The sequence below is a fragment of the Struthio camelus genome, chromosome 3 (assembly GCF_040807025.1).
Source record: "Struthio camelus isolate bStrCam1 chromosome 3, bStrCam1.hap1, whole genome shotgun sequence".
In the NCBI taxonomy this organism is placed as follows: Eukaryota; Metazoa; Chordata; class Aves; order Struthioniformes; family Struthionidae; genus Struthio; species Struthio camelus.
In genome coordinates, this window is record NC_090944.1 from 87,805,523 (window position 1) to 87,819,428 (window position 13,906).

At 37.1% G+C, this 13,906-nt stretch overlaps 1 protein-coding gene across 3 annotated transcripts in view; it reads right to left on the reverse strand.

The window, feature by feature from the left end:
• Nucleotides 1–353: 353 nt before the first annotated feature.
• The window catches only part of PDE10A (phosphodiesterase 10A), a 388,058-nt gene continuing 374,505 nt past the window's right edge, over nucleotides 354–13,906 (reverse strand). For all 3 annotated transcript variants that reach the window (XM_068938929.1, XM_068938931.1, XM_009680921.2), the window contains 2 exons: nucleotides 10,467–10,555; nucleotides 354–4,860 (listed from right to left, as the gene is read on the reverse strand). In XM_068938929.1, the coding sequence (XP_068795030.1) occupies nucleotides 4,743–4,860; nucleotides 10,467–10,555 (207 nt within the window). In that variant the 3' untranslated portion in view covers nucleotides 354–4,742. The remainder of the gene's footprint in view (nucleotides 4,861–10,466; nucleotides 10,556–13,906) is intronic.

Consider the following 13,906-nt stretch of genomic DNA (forward strand, 5'->3'; position numbering starts at 1 on the left):
AATGGGAAAGTGGATCCGTTCGGAATTCATGACAAGTGAACTTGCTACAGATGATAAAATACATTGTTAAAAAAAGAAGACAGCAGACAGAGAGACAGACAAAGTCAGACGGACAGAAAGACACACAGACAGACAGACAAAAAGAATTTATGTTGGGAAAATGCACCGTAAGTGGTAAACTGCAATTACAGAGAAAAACAGGCACCACCTTTTTAAAGGACTCCATTACATTTTGATTCCATTCTCCTGTGGTTTACTTGTGGTATACAAACACATACGCGCACACATACATACACACTAATTTCCCATCCCTCACTTTCACGCCCAATAACAGCAAAAATAAACATGAAAAATAATATTAAAAAAACTCTGTATTCAGTAATATTCACACCAAAGTATATGTATATATATCCATTAAAATTATGAACATTTCTAAATATATTTTATGTATCATACATATATTTATATGTATAATTACATATCCACAGAAGTAGTCTTGCTGTGCTTAAGCCAGCAGTAAAAGCAAAAACAGGTTTCACAATAGGACACCCATATATGCATATGTACTGGCTGTTTGGTTTGTGAATTTATTTACAACTTAACTATTTCATAATAAATGCTTACTGTTCTATTGTACAAACGTAATAGTAAAGGTTTAGGTTTGTTTTTTAAATACAAAGACTGCAAATGAATACATGAAAAAAATTACACACCATGTACAGTATTTATAATTTATAAATGCAAAGTTAAGACCTCTTTAAATTATTGCACTTGCATATTTGTTTTTTTTTTTACAAAGATAGTTTATGTATCATATATATATATATGTAAATATATATATATATAAAACAATTTTTTCAGCTCACTAAATGTAGTAAAGTTGAATGTTGTTACCTTGAAGTTCTTTCTTCTTCACATAACAGCCCAACCTGAATTTGGAATATATATGAATCTACTCCACAAATCAGTTTGATCTACTCTAGAAAGCAGTCCACTATTTCAGGTTTTTTGACAGAGTATACACCCGTATTACAATCGAGCACAGTTTTTGGTCAGAAAGCAGAATAGAATAGCTGTGATGTGCCTTTGCTAGATTGGGATATATAACCTAAAGTTTGAACATGAACTTCATTGCAATAGTGTGCAGAAAGTCACTTCCTCTGTTTAGATGACAAGGGTTGTACCACTTCACAGAACTGTTAATATATCACAGTGTTTTAGGCAAATGCATTATTTCAAGCGGGTCAAAATTATTTTGAGTGTCTAACAACCTCTGCATTTTTTTCTTTAACATGAATAGTGCTATATGCTATCCCTATAATTTTAACACTAAGTGGTCTAAATGTAAAGCAATTGATCACATTGCCCTAAGTTTAAACACATTTTGAAAGAAGTCTGTGCCACACAAAAAGATAAATTTCACACTGCATGTCCCCTCCAATGTAAATATGTTTTAGCATACACTCCCACTAAAAAACCTTAAAAAAAACTATTGCATTTCTCTAATGAAATAATTAACTGATGATTTATAAAAATAGTACTGCCACAAGTGGAATCATTACAGAAGAATGTTGTACTACCTTAAAGAATTCATAGTGAACAATGGAGCTTCTGTCAGTGCTACTATAACATATGCAACATCTCAGAGGCTATGTCACCTATTTTTCTCAATGCATATCTTTCAGGTATTGTTTCATAATACATTAGAAACTCTCAGATATGGCTTCAAATGGCTTTTTTCTTTACTGGGCTTAGAAGGGAAAAGCAATTGGAATTCCAATAAAAATAATGTTGTCCTAGAAGTCTAAAGTCTAAAGTCTAGTTCTTCAAGGAAAAAAAGGTCTGTTAGGTTTTTTTATGCATTCTTATGCATTCTCTGCAACATCAATTTTAGCAGGATAAAAACAAAAGGAGGAATAGCATTTGGCAGTGTAACTTGATAAGCCAGATGTCTTACTGCTCTACTTGGTGAGTACAAGTCCAGAACTCTGGACAATTAAATCTCAGCATATCTTGAGTCATGAAATTCAAATGTGGCTTCAAAGTTTTAATGTTTGGTGGTTTCGACTATGGAAGTGCTCATTTAAGTTTGTTTCTGCCAAAAAATTTACAGTGTCTTATCACTCTGTAAGTGGCAAGACAGACTGAATTTACTTAAAAAATATAGCCTGTTATGGCTATTTTTGTTGGTTTAGCTGGCAACTAAAAGGTAGTAACTTTTTATTATGACTTTTCTCCTTTTATACACCAGAAAAACAAACCAAACTCAATCACTGGAACTTCAGTTTTTACTTCTAATGGACACCATACTATAGCAACTATACATTTTAAATGGTTGGGATAGTTCTGTATCAGGAACAATACCTGATTGTCTTCAGAAATTAACAGAACATCTTATTGACAATTTGGTAAGGGTTAGGGAAATCTGTTCTGTGTTAGTACTTATCAGAACTGTCAATGACTAAAGGATTAATTAAACATTTTCCGTAACACAGATACAGCGTAACAAGAAATATTTTTGCAACCCTGGTAAGATCAGTATTCTAGGAGGATGGAGAATAACAACAAATATACTCAAGCCATGAAGGAAAAGTTTTCTGTTGGTATCTGAATTCCAAAGCTTATTTTTGTAGTCACCATAGATTTGGATACTTTCCAAGTACACGGAGGACACTATGGACTGTGTCTTAAATAGTTTGCAGCTGAAAGGTTGCACCTGAACTAAATCTGACCTGCTCAGGAGCAAAGCAGAGGACACAGGATGAGATACTGTTCCACCTACTTTGGTGTAATTGTTTTCTTATAATTTTTTTCATTCCAAAATAGCTTATTATGGCTAACGATGAATTTCTGCACTTAGAAGTAGCAAAGCAAACTGAAAAGAATTGTGGGGCTGCTGTTGGGTAAGCTGTACGACACAAATAAGGTAACTTAATATTGAACTCTCAACCTTTGAGATTCTATGTATTGCAAAGGCTTAGGTGCATTTATACATTATGTGATTATATATCACATACTGTACATACGTACAAACAGATATTGGTATGTGCTCGACCATAACAGAAGGCAAAACTCAAGAGTTCAAGTCATTTAAATGAAACCACAAGATGGTATGCTTATTAGAGCAATACAGCTGAACAAGATGTGACATGGAAAAATAGAACCTGGATTCTGTCTTTAAGTCACCACTATTATTGGTTGCAGTTACACAAATGGCCATGTTATCACGGAACCACTAAGGCTACTATCTGTGAAAAAGTATATAATGCAGTATAGGCGGTATGTGAAAAGTTATGCAAAGACAGTGTGTTTTCAACTATTGTTCAGATCAGTATGAATTTTTTTTCAGTATTTTTAGAGAAAGGCAAATTAAGTGTTGTTGAAACGTACTCTGTACAATTGCACTAAAGTCAAAAGAGTGGCATTAAATGTAAGGTCTTAAATTCTGTGCGTAAATTTGTAAGACTGATGGCTAAGCCAGCACAGAACTGTAAACACAGTATTTTAGAGTACTTTTTTCTCTTAGTCAGTTATTCTTTCATTGAAAAAGATAGTTCTAAGTCTGAACATTTTTCTCAAATATGGGGAAAAAAAACAAAAGGAAAAAGGGAGAAGTTCTTTAATTTTACTTGTCTCGGGATGAGGAGAAGAGCAGTAGAAGGCATGCAGTGTTACTGTGCAACACAAAAGCTAGTCAGCGCAAAAACATTTTTGATTTATTGTGATAGTTCCAGAGTCCCTCTTATTAGACCTAACTTTTCTGACACGGCTCCTGTTCCCAGCAGATAACATACTTTATGTATGTCTCTTAATACCTTTTAAAATACAACTCAGCAGGTAGAAATAAGCACAATGACTTTACTTACTGGTGAGCTAGGCAAGGAAATCTTTGCTGTCACATTCAAATTTTAGTCCGATACTTCTGCCACTATGGATACAAAAACTCCAACCTGAAACTATGCCTACATCTCTCCTTATCGGAGATAAATATCCAGCACTTTCAGTGTTTAAAGGGAAGAGTTGTCTGGGTTTCTAAATAGTTCTGAAGAACAAAGCCCCATAACTAGTTCTTTCAACATTTATCTTGCAAGTGACAATTCGCACCATGGAGCTTAATGAAGAACTTGAATATTGGTTTTCCTTTAGTTTACAGCAAGAGAATTCGCTGTAATCCAAACAAGAATTATAGTTTCCAGGGATTCTGCTAGAGTTCAAACTGATTACAAGTAGATCACACAAACATTCACAACAGCAATGGGTATATTGTTCTATTTATAGCCAAGAACTCCCAAGTGACACTGGTGTTAAAGCCAGCCACAGTACAGTATAATAAAAGTACCATTGAAACCCTTACTAGAAAGATACAATTTAGAAGTACCCCCTAAGATTTTTTCCCCCCATCAGTTTTAAATTAAGGCCTCAGCATTGTAGCCCATGAGAGAAGGCCAGTCCTTCATATTCACAAGTCAGAAGTTCTCTTTCGCTAGCTGATTCCAAACCATCCGGGTTGTCATTTTCCCTCTGTTCATGTTGTGTCACTGGTTAGGTCAGGAGATTGGCTGCCAGAGTCATGAGCTGAGGTAACCCCATGGGTGTTACCTTCCTAGGCAGATCTGCTTCCTAGTTAGCATTTGTAGCTCTTCTTTTTCCTTCTTCAAATAAAAATAAAACGGAACAAAACTAAACAACCCCCAAAACAAAGAAGGGATGCTTTTAGGGTTAAAACAAACTGTTGCTGCTGTTCAGTCATCAATCTTCACAGGAAGTGAATCGGAGGTCCCGGGAGCAAGGGACTGTGAGGAAATCCATATAGAGGCCTCTTCTCCTCTTGTCACCTTCTCCCATTGGCTGAGATTGTCCCTGGTGATGCAAAAGAGTCAAGAGGTAAAGCACTATTCATAAGTTTACTGAGACCGCTTCTAATAATATTGTCTGCTGTATTAGACTTCTAGAGATGTAGCTTTATGCTGTATATAAACACTGGGTATGCAGTCAAGTTTTTATTCTCATTGTATTATTTCATCTTTTACCTTGCAGTTGACACATTTTGTAATTCTTGTTGGCTAGTACACATGCTGGCTATATATAAATAAGCCTATGGTATATGCGCATATGGCATATGCCTATGGCATATGGCACATGTCTCAGAATTAGCCACTGCTGGAGCAAGAGTCTAGAACCTGCTTCCATTTAAAATATTTCTAGCCCTCATGGTTGCAGAGAAAACCCTATCATGACCCAAGAGCCACGTCTGCAGAGAATATGAAACAGCAGTCTGGAGAGAAGCAGCCTTCCTCACTTAGGATATCAAGGATTTTACAATAGCGTTATTTGGCCCTTTACAAAATCACCACAGAGACCAGTACTTTTGCAGGAAACTTCCTTCACTGGAAACCACAGAAGTGCGTAAATCCTCCTGAAACTTCTGCACATGGGCTGCCTGACATATAAAATATAAATAAAATGCTGCATGCCAACATCATAGCATCAACTCATGTGGTGATCGCATGATCAGTCTACTACAGCAAAAGATTATCTCTTCCTGAATATAAAATTTTTTCATTGTCTCTCAGTCTGGTCAACACTCAAGTCCAAATTTTGGTTCATAAATCAGAAAATGTTGAGATATTAAGCTGGTAACATTATAATGATTTGAATGAAGGGAATACAGACCCATAATCTGACTTGGTGTATACTCATATCCCTCCAGTGACTTGGACATCTATGTTGATGATATCCAGTTGAGGGCCATACAACAACATATGGCCCAAATCTAGCATTCAGTTTTCAAACACAGAGAGAAAGCAAGCAAGCTCAACAGTTAACTTCATACAATCAAATACCTAGTCACTAACACAATGATTCTTAGATGTCTTAAAACAAAACAGATGGTAAAACTACTATGGTCTTACATGCTATGTGTCGCATTACATCTGAATTTATGTGGCAGAGCTCCCCTGATTTGTGTGTCACAGCTTTGCTGAAACAGTTGATAAAACCAGCAAATAAATGAGCTGGAAGCACAGAAAACAGGTAAGACGAGAAAACGTTGCAATTTCTAGGGATGGGGTAAGGATGGATTTGATGGAGTCTACCAAAGGAAGCTGGTGCCCTCTAGGGGAACATCTACATCGTTTTTTGAAGGCAGATAGAAACTTGTTCTGGCAGTGCTCAGGGCCAACTAGAGTCATGTAGCCAGAGTTAACATGGTGCTGAATCTCAGCTAGTACAACCAGGCACAGAGGATGAGAAAAAATGAACTGTTACTATTTCTAGGTCCCTTTCCAGAAACTGGGAAAATAACAGGAGAAACGCAGCCAAAATATTCTTAAATTGTATCCATTTCAGCAAGAATTCAGAGACCTGAAAGTACACGGAAAATTGTTTAAGAATATTTGGTCTGAACTAAAAGAAAAAAAAAGATTTTTTTTACTCTCAGAACAGATCTGCCACTTTGGCATGCCTCCTGAGTAAGGAGGCTACAAAACACCCATCGAACTTATCCTAGACACTATTGCACAGGTGGATGGTAGTTTTGGTCTACAGAGAATATGTAACATATTGAAAGATTTTCTCAATAAGAAAATAAACACATTGTAGGTAAGAGAGCATTTAAAAATGTGGAATAAATTACTACCTTACTTCAGGGAAATTAGTGACTGATACTCTTCACCTTTTCTTTAAGGTGCAGATCATATGATTCATTTGCCTTTGTGCTCCCAAAGAGGCCCTGGCTCCTAACTGACTGGAAGAAATATCCGGAAGTTCTCAAAATAAAAGACTTGATGCTGACATGCTGCCTTGGCTGCTTCTGTTGCTATTATTTGCAGCTGGTGTCTGTGTTCCAAACAGCTCAAGGACACAGCAGCTTAAACACTGCGTTCCAAGAACGAGCACTACTGGTGTAGGGGGTGATATCAAAATCAGTTCAGTCAACAGTTGAGCCAATACTGAGTAAGAATGAGGCTTCATGCCTCTCATCACATTGAACACCATTTACCGCTCAAAAAACCCATGTAGCTCAACCATTTAAAACACTCTGGAGTAACTCAAACCCTGCAAAAACATGCATATTTTGATAATTAGGGAGTTGAAGTTAGATCTGTGTTCTGTAGTCAGCATCTCCAAATCTGAACACATCTCGCAACGCTTCCTCCTCAACTTGGTCTAACAGACAGTTTCAGGTGAGTCTGCAAAGGGTAATTTCAAGGTAGAGCTGCTAAGCTCTGAAACTATCAAACTGCACATCAGAGGACCTTTCATGAGGGTATAGTTTTTCAGGAAGCTCTTCAGAGTTATGGAGATCTTAAACTTCCATTCACACATGCATGCACCAGTTGCGCATTCCCTAAATTTAGATTGCAACGACGCAGAAGAGCAGGGTAGGGAGATGTACAGAGTTGTGCCTAGTTTGGAGATTATGCTGGTGCAGCTTTCAGAAGTATAATATCTGCAATTCCAAACACTAACCATAATTCACAGAACAGAAAACACTCATATGATCTTTGGTAGGAGCCTGACTGATATTACTTCAGACATCCCACCCTTTGCAGAGAAAGCCCCTCTTGAAAAGATGCTTGTGCTTGCTCGTCAGAATTATGATGCACCCTCCATCAAGAGTGTGCATGTATGTGGGTGCTCGGTTCCCTACAAATCAACTTTCAATCTCCTTAGTTGAGTACTGAAAAATGGGACATCAAGTATTACAAGCTACTTTTGAAATAAGCCTCATTTGGATAGGTGGCTAGAAATCAAAAGATACAGGACTTCCCAGAACCCTGCTCCTGAAAGAGATGTTATGCAGCCTTAAGCACTCAGCCCAGCCTCTCCAAGCCTCAGTCCCCGTTAAGGGGAATAACGATGCTAAACTTCCTACCAAAGATACTGGCACGCTTATGCAAACACTTCTAAAGTTAAGTGCAAAACCATTTTTAAGACCTCTCATTTGATGGTACTAGTAATACCACTTTCCTGACATACACAATGAGATCACTAATCATACTGACTCTGCAAGACATTTTCATATTAAAATCATACAGATACCAATTTTGGGAACAAAACTGCATCCAGATGTTGACAAATACTTAATACGAAAAGATTCAGAATTGTCACATACTTAAAGTTTTTTGATAAAATTCATTAGCTTACATAGAAACAAGCAACTGGAAACACTCATGATGAACATTACTGCACTTCTAATGCTTGGTATTACAGATGATGTTATAGTCTATATAAATAGCATGAAACTCTTTCTGAATGAAAACGTGGTTAGGCAACGCACAACCTGTGTTCCAGTTACATGGACCAAATAACCAACATTTCGCTTTCAGCCATCACTACACCTGATAAACCGTCCAGCACCATGCCTTCAAGCAAGAATTACAAATACAGCAGTTAGAGAACTTTCAAGATCTCAGACTACCTCTCCGCTAAGCAGTTGTATGACTCCTGGCCTTGTAAAGATCAAAAGGTTTACACATAGTTCTAGAGTTTACTTCATGTTCTCTGAATTTGCACTGAAAGCAACTCTTCTTTATTTGTCAGAGTACACATTATTCAAATACTTATGATCAAACTATCAACAAGTATGTATTAAGTCAGCATTGCTCAAGGGAGTACACATTCCTACCCAGTACTGTAACTCTGAATTCCAAAACAGGATTTGGACTTTGATATCATTATGATAATACTCTGCAGCATTTTAAAACTAAAGAAGAGTTTAATGCTGTATTGTAACTGATGGAACTACTAACATATGCCCTTATGAATACTTCTATATTATGTAATTTAGGATAATAAATTATTGCCCATTATTTACCGAAAGTTGTTATTTTCAAAACTTCTAAGAACAAAAGACACTACTGCAAGGATCATCTAGCCTGACTGCCTGGAAAAAGACTGGCATTGGGAATTTCACCACACTAACTATGCATTGAACCCGTATCTCTTTTACCTATCACAGTTCTTATAGCTGTATATTCAGCCTTGATTTAAGATCTTCAAGTGGCAATTACTCCAAATGCTAAAATATGTTAAGAGATAAGGCCACCTGGTGAAAGTGAAGTAGGGTTAGCTGCTGGATTAACAATCAAGTGATTGATGGCCTCACCTCAATATGCAGAGGAGCAGACGACAAGGACACGCTGGATTTCTGAGAATTTAAAAATTCTGAGAGGGACAGAATGTTTTCTTGTTTAGGCAGGAGGAAAAAGAGAACAGATTAAGGTGGAGGTAGGGATGAACTGTGAGTTTTTATGTGTGAGGACAAGTCTGTCCCAGTACTATCCAGAAACTAAAGGAAGTTGAAAATTTCACAATGTTTGTATACAGTGGACATCCTTCTGCTATTTCACACAGATCCTTTAGCCCAAAAGGTCAGGAAAGTGACAGAGTAAGTGGAGCTGCCATACAAGATAAAGAAAAATCGCAGTGTAAGACAAAATTTAGGGCCACAACAGAGAGAGAGAGAGAGAGAGAGAGAGAGAGAGAGAGAGAGAGAGAGGGAGGGAGAGAGAGAGAGAGGGAGGGAGGGAGGGAAGGAGGGAGAGAAAGAGAGATCTTAGAGAGAGAGATTGAACTTAGTAAGAGCATGGAAAAACAGGTCTCTTAACTATTCCCTGGATATGACTGAAGATTGCCAGCATTTTACCGAACCCTACTGTTTTCAACAGATGTTTTGCCAGGGAAGATCACTAAGCTACAGGATATAATTATTGGCCAGAGCTACCTAGAAAGAGCTCCAGCTCCACCATCATTCCAGCGCAGAAGTAGCCAATTGGTTAAGGACACTTCTCTCCCGCAGAAGATCCCAAGCTAAACTCTTAGTGATTGGAAGGACAAAATTAAATCTGTCTTGCACATATCCTAGTAGTACTACTCTTGTGTGCCCAGTTACTGACTATTCTAAACGGGGGCTCGCTCTTTCTCTGCTTTTTAATACAAATGTTCTGACATGAAATAAAACCACATGCCAAAACCACAGCATTTTTAATGGAACAGAATTCTTGCTTTCTAGCCAATCTTAGTTGTGAGAACAATATTGAGGTAAACGGATACAAAGGGAAATTGCACTGAACTAGCCTAGGTAGGAATACCTAATAACTGTGCCTGTTTCTCTCTAAACGCTTTTGGCATTAAACACAACTTAATCAGATGTGTCTGGAGAGCTGTGTCGGACAATCCCAGCCCGTAGTTATTGCCTCTGGGTTTCTCGATAGATTAACAATGAGATGTATACCTGTTTATCTACATGCAATTTCTAAAATTAAAGGTCTATATTTCCAGACAGACTTGTGAAGCAGGTTTCTTTTCCTTAACCAAGCTATGTGCTATGCAAAAACCCATACACTTCACAGAATCAGAATGGTTGAGATCGGAAGGGACCCCTGGAGATCATCTAGTCCAACCCGCCTGCTCAAGCAGGGCCACCTAGCACGCATTACCCAAGACTCTGTCCATTTACTCACCTGCATGCTCGGAGTAGTGGCCCAGTTGGAGGAAAGATCTGTGCAAGTGTAGTATAACATGGAATGGCTACAGCATTGTAGAACCCAACCTATGAAAAACAGCAATGAAAGAAAGTAGTTACGTAGAGCCAAAATACAGTGCTGAAAGCTGATAGCTTACTAGCTAAAAGCTACTTGACTACTTATTTAATTACTACTTATTTTAGTACCTTGTACTTCTGCACATCATCCTAATATCTGAAAACTTCAAAACAAAGTGCAACAGCAAAATCTCTGCCAATTACAAGTTGCTTAAGTGTCTCTCTCTTATGATTGAACACGTCTGCTTCAGGTAAGACTTACTACAGGGCCTTTTATAATTCAGTTGATTTGCTTGGCTTGGGATCCATCTGGATTTTTGGTAGCACTACTAGTGGGAAGTTAGGTGAGATGGCAGAGCCACTTTTACCAACATTTCCATCACTCTTTGATAGAAAAGACATTTCAGGAAAAAAAAAAAAAAAAAAGGATGGTTCTGCAGCATTTGCAAAAGATGGTCAGATTCTGGATTTGCCTGATGTCTTCTGGAACAGCTCAACTACTTGAGACGCTAAGGGCTTTGCACCTTTGGAAAATTTCAAAAAAGTGTTCACTGTGACCAATACTTGTTTTTGCTATTTCTTCTCATGTAAGTGGCAGTGACATATATTTAACATTATCATACAAATCTATTCAGAAAAGTAAAATCAACACTTTGTTAATGATGTCTGATTAATCTAGGCTAAGGGTTCTATGACAGCTACCATGTTAACAGCTGAACTGTCATGACACAAGATGGAATTTTTGGAAAATGTCACTTATATATAACCAAGGATGACAGGTTAAATTCAGACCTGTTATAACATTGTCCATTTATGCCAGACTCTCATGATAACCATACAAGCGCATCATGGTCTCTTTTTCTTCAGATGGTTTTAAATGCATCTTATTGAAATCCCGTCTGTTGCACCATGATAAAAGGATTTAATAAAAGTCTTTTTAACTATTTGAACGCTGGCACTTATTCAGAAATCAGAGAGCAACTGTTGCTCTCACCCTTATCAATACTGCTCTCATATTGCTCTGTAAAGAGGTTCATTTTGTACTTTAAAAATGTAAGTCAAAGTTTCTGACCTGAGAAACCAGCAATCTGAGTTAAAGTATATATGAGGCAACTAACAGCAAGGAACAACAGCTGGCCATGAGGCAAGGCAGCAAACAGGAGGGGTATTTGTCCACCACAAAAAAGTTTGCTATTTTGCACAGTGTGTTTTGTTTTCATCCTATGTGTTGTTTGTTTTTTTTAAGGGGGCTATTTTATTTCACTGTAAAACAGCAGATTGCTGCATTCCTATCATAAATTATAAAGGAGATGTTAGGCACAGTCACATTGTAGACGTTCCTGCTTAGTCTGAAAGTGTGATGTACGGTAAAACACGAAAGATTTTGACGAAATTAAACTCACTTAAAACATATTCCAAATATCCTGCCCAGTATTTACAATAAAATGTGTTCCTTCAGGCCTTGAAAACTTCTAAGTTAAAATGCTTAGACTGAAAATAAAAAAGTTTCTCTCGGGCAGCAAGGACTGCAACGTTACGAGTGATTTCTTATTTAAATTGTTTCTGTCTGAAAGTTAAAGATCCACCTCTCAAACGTAATTAGTGTTTAGGATGCACAGTTGAAAAGATGGCAGCAATTTCTTTCAGAAGTAAGAATTTTAGAACTTATGAAGAAAGTACAAGTACCAAAATCATGCAGTGACCTGAAAGCCCATTTGATAAGCAAGTCAAGCCAGCCTGAGTAATGAAGGGAGAGAGGAGAAACAGTTCACACGTTCCAGTCATTCACAACTTTTCTCAGTTGTCTGTTGAGGGTGAGAGGCATTCACAGGTCCAGTGGAAGGTAAGGCAGAAAACACCTTTGCAGCACTGCCTCCTTTCTCAGGGCACCTGCTTAACTTCTCCAAAGAGAGGCAGAAAAGAGGCTGATGGGATCTCGACTGAGTTAGAATAAATCCTCAGCACAGACTCCACAGCAGGAAGAGACAAATTAAGACACTTAAATGAGCTGGGCTACAAAGGCTGCAAATCACTACAGAGACCAACTGATCCAGCTACCCAAGTCAGAGGAAGACCTAAGCGCAAACTATTATCAAAGATAATAACTGAAGCAGGACTTTTTTCCCAGATGTTACATTTTTATGCATATCCTCATTTCCTAAGCACCACTGTCATTTAAGGTATTAATGCTATAACTAAAATCCACATAAAAATACAGGATCCCAAGCCCATTAATACGTTTTTTTTGAGCCTAAGGAAATGTATGATAATACTTCATTGAATTATTCCACGTCTATACAGGAAAGACAGAACTACATACATCCTAAATATATATACAGAACTATGTATGTCCTAAATCTTACATTTTGCCGTAACATTGTTGTGAGATATCACAGCTAAAACTAGACTCCTGAAGTTAGTTTCTTCCCCTTCTACTTTGCTTACTATCTTACTGTAATAGTATTAAGAAGCACAGAACAGAGAACAAAGTGAAAGAGAACCTGATGAGGGCAGTACTTCAAACAATGCTCAGTAAGGTTTAAAGGGGAGGAAAGCATATTTCTTAGATCTGTACTTTCACCCCATTAACAATTCTTTCACATATGCTAAGAACAATACGAACTGTAATACTGTGTACTTTTGAAGATGTTCAAAGATAACTAAAACAGCCTGTGGAAAAATAAAACAAGTGCAGAAAAATGTTTCTCCTCTTGTTAGGCTCATACTAGATATTTGCATGCAATAATTTCACTGCTAATTCCTTACAAGAATGATGAATTTTATGCTAAAAATGTGATATAGCATACTGTGATTAATATGTTTCAGAATATAAAAATTTCTATAGTCCCTCTTAAATAGAATGCTTAATCTACAAACATTTTTGGTACTTCCTATGTTTTTAAATACTGCCTTTTATTTCAGAGCTCATTAAGTGCTTTTTGCTAGCTACCGCCATGTTAGGTTTCAGAGGTCACTGAAAGCAAAAAAAAAAAAAATCTTATATATAAATATATGTATGTATGTATATAAGTAGAAAATGGAATTTACTTTTTTCTTTGTCCTGCTAGTCAGAAGAAGAACTAGTTAGCATGTTTATTCAGAACAGTTAATTCAAAGACCTTTTTCTTCTTGAATTTATGTTTATAAATCATTTTTCCCTAGGAAAAGCAGAAAACAGCACTAATTGCTGCATATTTTGCTGCACGGTTTTGCAAAGGAAAATCAATACACAAACAGTTTTAAAAAGTTTCTAAAACAGACAATTGAGGCTTTTAGAAATTTACTCTTTAATGCTTATATCTCTTCACATTACTATCTTCGGGAATATGAAAAAGCAATGGCTGTAGTTACCCAAAATAC